General features: G+C 35.6%; 2 protein-coding genes across 3 annotated transcripts; one reads left to right on the top strand and one right to left on the bottom strand.

Moving 5' to 3' along the window:
• The first annotated feature begins 627 nt into the window (after window positions 1-627).
• LOC125211999 (ras-related protein RABA1f-like) lies at window positions 628-2,177 on the top strand. Its single transcript, XM_048111999.2, has 2 exons — window positions 628-1,004; window positions 1,504-2,177. The coding sequence occupies exons 1-2, from the start codon at window positions 784-786 to the stop codon at window positions 1,934-1,936; spliced, it is 654 nt and encodes a 217-aa protein (XP_047967956.1). The 5' UTR covers window positions 628-783; the 3' UTR covers window positions 1,937-2,177.
• A 1,951-nt stretch (window positions 2,178-4,128) lies between these two features.
• Window positions 4,129-6,522, bottom strand: LOC125215607 (WUSCHEL-related homeobox 8-like). Of its 2 annotated transcripts, none has more exons than XM_048117069.2 (4): window positions 6,153-6,522; window positions 5,424-6,044; window positions 4,635-4,813; window positions 4,129-4,355 (listed from the first exon to the last, which is right to left on the bottom strand). In XM_048117069.2, the coding sequence occupies exons 1-4, from the start codon at window positions 6,268-6,270 to the stop codon at window positions 4,350-4,352; spliced, it is 924 nt and encodes a 307-aa protein (XP_047973026.1). In that variant the 5' UTR covers window positions 6,271-6,522; the 3' UTR covers window positions 4,129-4,349. The 2 variants fall into 2 exon arrangements, with proteins under 2 accessions (XP_047973026.1, XP_047973025.1); XM_048117068.2 differs by having other exon boundaries at window positions 4,635-4,879; window positions 6,153-6,489.
• Window positions 6,523-6,998: the final 476 nt, after the last annotated feature.

The following is a 6,998-nucleotide window of genomic DNA, read 5'->3' as shown; positions in this document are numbered from 1 at the left end:
GATGCATAGGTGACCAAATTATCCTTATTATTAGCAAAAATAATAGTTTCTCTTATTAAATCTGGACCACGCATATTGAAAATATGTAATTTATCACCCTAATTCTACCAATTCCAGTTTCGATTCGAATGCATCCCGAATTCAAATTCTTAGTTAATAGCTTATTGTTTTGTGAATTAATAGTAGTATATCGTAAAGTTCTCTAAGCCCAATTCTACAACTGAGTAATTTACAAAACAATCAATTATTTACCACTTGAAGAATTTACAAAATAGAGAATTGAACATAACTATTTTGTGAATTAATATATCGTAAAATTCTCTGAATTAATATAGGATCACAAAATCCTACTATATAAATAGTGAATTGCAAAGTATACGTAAATTCTTTAATATTAAATAGCTAAGTTATATGGAATTCTCGCAAATTATATGGTATAGAATGAAGTATTCAAATAATATTTTATATTAAATCACAAAGTTATATTGAATTCTAGTTAATTATGTTGGTATGATTCATATAAGTAATCAAACCCGGATCGTTAAACGGGTAGGGTAACTGGACCGCCAACTGAATTCCTTAAAATGTGGAGGGAAACAACAATCAAAACAACCAAAATTGCATACATTCATTCTTCCCAGATTTCAACAACAAAAATTCACCACCACACTTGTTCAGCTCATCAAAAACAACAACAAATTCAACGCAAATGACATGTAATTTGCGGCAATTCCCCCAAAATTAAATTGTAGATCCAATCGCGACGATTTTAGGGTTAGACAAATGGGATCGTACAGAGCGGATGAGGATTACGATTACCTTTTCAAGGTGGTGCTGATCGGCGATTCCGGCGTCGGAAAATCGAATCTCTTGTCCCGATTCACGAAGAATGAGTTCAGCCAGCAGTCCAAATCCACGATCGGCGTCGAATTCGCCACGCGCTCTATTCAGGTCGATGATAAGGTTGTTAAAGCCCAGATTTGGGATACCGCCGGCCAGGAGAGGTAATCAATCCTTTCAATTTTCGCTCTTCGTGATTTCCGTTATTAGATGAAATATGTGTAATTAATTAATTCTTGTTTTCTGGAAATGGTATGATCTGTTTTTTTTTTATCATAATGTTTCGATTTAGCTGACTAATCGATATTACTATGTTAATACTTTTATTTTTCTGTGTATGGTAGAGATCATGGATCATTTTGATTTTGTTAATTGGAATTTGGGAATTGATTAGAGGGGATGGTTTGTGTGATTATGATCTGTGAAATTTCTGTTTTAAAATCAACTTCAAATGAATTTCTGCTGAAATCTAGATCTTAGCTATGTTTCCATATGTTATGCCAGTTATCACTATCAATTTTTGAAGGTTTGTTAATAATGATATGATGTAGGCCATAATTTACATGAATTGGCATATCTTGAACAATAACTGAATAATTGATTCATAGTGTGTTTCCTAAATTGGTGTTTTTCCTAAATCTTTTAAACATCGATCAAGTGCAGGTACCGTGCGATCACTAGTGCGTACTACAGAGGTGCAGTTGGGGCTCTGCTCGTGTACGATGTCACACGCAATGTGACCTTTGAGAACGTGGACAGATGGCTGAAGGAGCTCCGGGGGCACACGGACTCAAACATCGTGGTGATGTTAGTAGGGAACAAGGCGGATCTCCGACACCTACGTGCCATCTCCACGGAGAAGGCCAAGGCCTTTGCAGAGAAGGAGCACACTTTCTTCATGGAGACTTCGGCCTTGGAGGCCTTGAACGTCGAGAGTGCCTTCACGGAGGTGCTCACAAATATCTACCACGTCGTGTGCAAGAAGGCCCTCGACATAGGGGATGACCCCTCGGCCCTGCCAAAGGGCCAAACCATCAACATCGGGAACAAGGATGATGTGTCTGCTGTCAAGAACAGCGGCTGCTGCTCGGGCTAGTCATGACCGAGAGCCGTGAGGTATTGTTTTTGGTCAATCTAGGGAGATGTATAGTAACTGCAAAACCTTTCAATTATTTAGTTGTTTGGTTGCGTTAACAAAAATGGGATTAGATTATCCAGTTCTTGATTGCAAAATTGGAAGAAGAAAATATTGGTTAATTTTTGTTTTCTTGATTGATTCATTCACTGTGGCATATTGATCAGCTTAAATCTTAAATTGACAATCTTAGTTGGTTGCATTGTTTGATTGGATTCTTGTAGCGTAAGTACTTAATATAGTTGCAATTATTTGAATTAATATTTAGTCATGTTAATAAATCTAAAACGAAACATTGTGTATTTTAAATTAATCTTTCATACGTAACCATAATATTTAGTTACAAGATAAAATTCAAAAGAAGATAAAGTAATGTTTAACAAGAAAATGTGGCTGGCATCAATAGAATTGATGAAGAGTACTGTTTGAAGGAGGCAGTGTAGTCATCATATCACAGAAGAACTCAGCTTTGGCATTTTTTCTTTGCAACAGACAAATTTAACACACTCTTATATTCGAATATAGATTCTTTGTAGTAAGGCTGCAACCGATTTTATTCAAACCAGGATTCAAATTTTGTTTGCACATACCTGCAAAATTTAATGCATTTCATTCGAATCCAATCTTTATAGTGAACTTTCTACTATTACTGTTTAATATTATAAATTTGTGTGTTCTAATAAAAAATACTTATAATATCATTACTTTATTTATTTTTATATATAGTTATAAAATTATGTACTACTAATACGTACACCCTCTGTTACATGCTCTTCGCACTTTTCTGTTTCGGTCCGCGTCGACCTACTTTCACTATTTATATTTTAAGTAAAAACTAGAGTAGTTTATTAAGATATTAGAGTTAATTAATTGTTTCTCTATTAAGTATTTCCTTATTAAACTGAAAATACTTATTTAATTACATTAATTAGTCAATTTTTAATTTACGGCCTAAAATGAAAAGTGCGAGTAGCATAACATGGAGGGAGTATTAATTTATCAACATATATATGATATCAGAGTCCTAAAAACACTTTGATATTGTGACATGTATATATTCACCTAAAACCTAGTTCCACGGGTAAATTTAGAATGCATGATTATGCAAGAAAATGTTCCAATTATAAAGCTAGTGAACAGGAGTTCAACAATACATACAACATGTATTTGCCACAAAAATACAAACAATACTCAACTACAAAGACAAAAAAATAACTCTCTACAAATCTAAAAATAGGTACCCAATAAAGCCAAAATACTAGTAAAACAAAACAAAACCACCAAAGAAATGAAGAAAAAAATAACAGATATATGCACCAATGGTTCAAATCTAAGAAAAAAAATTTGTATATGACTACTCCCAATGATAGTTGTATGCACATTAAAATTTAATAAATTTACATAGAAATTGGATCATCCTAACTCCTATCAGATAAATTAATAAATGATGAGAAAGAGAGAGCACAGATGAAAAAGGAACAAAAACGACAGCAATAACTATTTTACAGAGGAAAACAGGTGCTGCTGTTGTTCTTGTGACTGAAATATTGATTTTTCCATTTCTTTTTGGGTCAAGTACTCAAGTTGCATCCTACTTCAAATGAAGTAGATGTAAATGTTTAATAAAAAATTCAAAGGAAGTAGCTAAGCTAGCTAGATATTTAAGATAAATTGACTCAATTTCTTAATGATTGGTGTCTCACCTAAAATCCCATTAATAAGTTAATTCCTTAATGATTGGTTCCATTCACTGACACTAGATGACAAGAATAATATCCTTAAATACATAATTGAAATCGAAATTAATAATAAAACAACTTAACTAACTATAATTGAATTTACTGAAATCTGTATTCATACCATCGTACAAAACTGATAACAAAAATAAAAATATCAACTCATGATATGATATTTGCAAAACTAAATCAAATTTTAGAGCTATACTGTGATTTGGGAGACACATTATTTTCACAAAAACCAATTAAAGACCCTTTTCTTGGACATCTTATATGCCATCTATTTGTTTGTATCAATTAACAATGTTTAAGCTTAGCCAATTTGAGGTTCCATACACAATTGGCACAAGCTAGGAAGTAACTAACACTAACACAAAATTAAGAACTTTAATTTACTATACATCTAACCAAAAATAATTCATAAAAACATACAGTACTCAATTTAAGAAAGATTTTACCATACGTCCATGGTCCACCATCGATTTTGCATCATGAGAAAGTGGCCATAAAGGAACCACAGAGCCTAATTAATGTTCGGAATTAAATTAAAAAAGAAAAAAAGAAATAAAACCCCTCATCTGTTACAAAATGTGACGGTCAACTAGTAGTTCCCTCCTTTTCAAATCCTCAACATTCTTCTAAATCTGTGGAAAATAATTCAAATTAATGCTCTTCCAACACATTGTATAATGAAAAAAAAAAAAAAATGAACTGAGGGCAAAATATATCCAAAAAAACAAACATCCAAGAAAAATAAGCTAATTAGAGACTTTTAACAATATTCCAATCATTTTATTTTCTTTCCATCTCTCCTATTTTACCAATCGTGTAAAATTCGTGAAAAATCTCTATTTCATAGGATGGAGGGAGTAAATTATAAAACACGATTTTTAGTAGATGAATCAAGAGGAACGAAAATGTACCAAATCAATGGTCCTGTGGTCTGGCGGCTGCGCAGGTGACCGGAGGAGGTAGTAGAAACCACCATGCTGGAGGGGCTGCTGGGTCACGCCCCATTCGTCGGTAGGAACAGGCTGCCCCAAGGCTTGTATCAAAACGACATCGTTTCCAAATGTTTCCCTAACATTAAAGGGCACTCCTGCTGCAACATCAAAACAGACATCGTTGATAAAAACCATGGATTTGGGAGGCGTCGGTTCCACTAAACCTGGGCCAGAAGATGAGGAATCGACGTCAGTTCTTTGTCGTAGTTTAATATGAATATGAGACATTGTCACAATGCACGAGTTGTGAGGGACAATTGGCATGAATCATGGAATAAATTCGAAAATAATTTGTTCTTTTTTTCTAGATTTGATTAGTAAATTCTATTTATTCTACCAAATGTAGCATTCTAAGTTGGTTCATGCTAGCTACTGTTGAGTTGCAAATCCATCCCACATTCAGAACGTGGAAGTTGGAAGAATATATAAGTACTACACAATCTTGATTAGTTTGAGGACTTTTAGAAACGACCGAAAATGAACTCGGTGATATCAAACTAATGTACAATTGACAATCCTAGCAGGTAATTTGATTATATAGAAATGACTAGCATGTCTATTTAGTCAACTTAAAACTCCATTTATTATCATTGGTTCCAACAAATGTAGCATTCACTCACAAAAGTTGGTCCATGCCTAATAAAAACCCTATTCCTAAACCCAAAGTTACAATTAGTACAAGAAAACAAACATATAGATCAAAATTACCTTGAGAAATTGGGCATGGAGCACTAAGATCCGCCACGGCCGGCTCAACGGCATAGCCAAGTTTCGACTTCTGATCGCCCTCTTTCCTCGTATGACCATGTCCCACCGGCATTAGACCATCGAGCAAAGTATCGGAGCAATCCCCAACATTTGGAGACAAATCAGGAAAGCAAATCCCATGAGCCGAACCCTCCTGCCCGGAAAACACCAACGGCTCGGGCACGAACTGGCTCGGGCCGGGCAGGAAAGGCTGGTTCACCGACGCGGTCGGAGAATTGAGCAGATCAATGAAAGTAGAGTTGCTGAGAGGTAAGGGTTTCTCGCTTGAATTGCAGCAGCTAGGAGCGGACTTATCAGACGACGACGACGAGGAGCGGCAAGGGCGGGGCTTGGCGGTTTGGAGGTGGCGGAGTTTGTGCTTGCTCCTCGATTTCCGGTTTTGGAACCAATAGAAGACGTTGGCGTCGCCTACGTTGCCGAATTCTTGGAGCTGAGCCCTAATTCGCCTGATCTCATCTCGGGGTGGATTCACCGTGCCCGAGTTGAAGATCCCTTCAAGGATTCGGATTTGCTCCGGCCTAGGGTTCCACCGCGGCTTTGGTTCGGGGCTTCTTTCCTCGTCTGTTTGACACAATTTCAAATTGAAGTTTGTCAATGAATGATTTTTCTTCTTTTTTTTTTGACCTAAATCACTTACTTGACCTAATTTATGAGAAAAAATGTGTGTACCTTGCGTGTAGGGATTTCTTGTTAGGTGATGATGATCATGGTGGGATTGATTAGGGCTGGAGTTGGAAGTGGGCTTGGATTTGAACAAGCTAGGCCAGTGTCTGTTTGAAGAAGACATGATGCTACCAATATTTTCACACACTACACACAGTAGCTAAGTTATATGTGTAATGGAAGGTTAGGTTTTTCACTCTTTTGCATTTGAACGTAGAAACATTTCTACTCTGTTGCACAACTCAACTTCACTCAAAATGAGAGAGAGGGAGAGAGAGAGAGAGAGAGAGGGTTTTGATGAGTGTGTGTAAACATTTTTTGATTTATATTTGTGTGCAATTTCCAAAGGGGAGGGCTTCAACTTAGGGTTTTTTGGGAAATAAAAAATGAGGAAGAGATGCGATAACATAAAATAAATATTATTGTAATGTGAAGAGGTTGTTGCAAGGAATAAATGGAGGGGTTGAGATTCAAGAAGGTGGCACGTAGGGTTCCGGGGAAGCGGTGGGGATAGAGACGAACACCCATTTCTATTACTTTTCTACTTATTTTTTTGTTAGATCTTTATTAAGGATGGATGAGTCTCACTCAACCAAGGTAATTTTTTTTCTAACTTTTTTTTTTTTTGTTAGATTCACTTTTAGTTACGGATGGACAAGTCTCATTCGACCATACCCATTAAATAACTTTTGTTTCTACTTTTTTCATGCTTGCGAAGAATTTACCCACATTTAGGTTGTTTAGACAAGTCTATCCTTAATGGTGAATACATCTTCGAAAAAAAGAAACAATTAAGATAGATTTGATTAATTCGAAATTAAATATGATGAATTCGTTTCTTTTGTTTAACTT

This window comes from Salvia hispanica, chromosome 3, assembly GCF_029641045.1.
Source record: "Salvia hispanica isolate PSC_SH4W2 chromosome 3, Shi_PSC_v1, whole genome shotgun sequence".
Classification (NCBI taxonomy): domain Eukaryota; kingdom Viridiplantae; phylum Streptophyta; class Magnoliopsida; order Lamiales; family Lamiaceae; genus Salvia; species Salvia hispanica.
The sequence above is the reverse complement of the archived record's forward strand: the minus strand, read 5'-3'. Positions and strand labels throughout refer to the sequence as shown.

Excerpts from the sequence above, each read along its gene's own strand:
- LOC125211999 (XM_048111999.2), top strand. The coding sequence starts at position 784 with ATGGGATCGTACAGAGCGGATGAGGATTACGATTACCTTTTCAAGGTG. Across the intron at positions 1,005-1,503 it reads GATACCGCCGGCCAGGAGAG|GTACCGTGCGATCACTAGTG; the intron begins GTAATCAATCCT and ends GATCAAGTGCAG.
- LOC125215607 (XM_048117068.2), bottom strand. The coding sequence starts at position 6,270 with ATGTCTTCTTCAAACAGACACTGGCCTAGCTTGTTCAAATCCAAGCCC. Across the intron at positions 6,045-6,152 it reads AAGAAATCCCTACACGCAAG|ACGAGGAAAGAAGCCCCGAA; the intron begins GTACACACATTT and ends TGTGTCAAACAG. Across the intron at positions 4,880-5,423 it reads TCCATGCCCAATTTCTCAAG|GTTTAGTGGAACCGACGCCT; the intron begins GTAATTTTGATC and ends CTTCTGGCCCAG.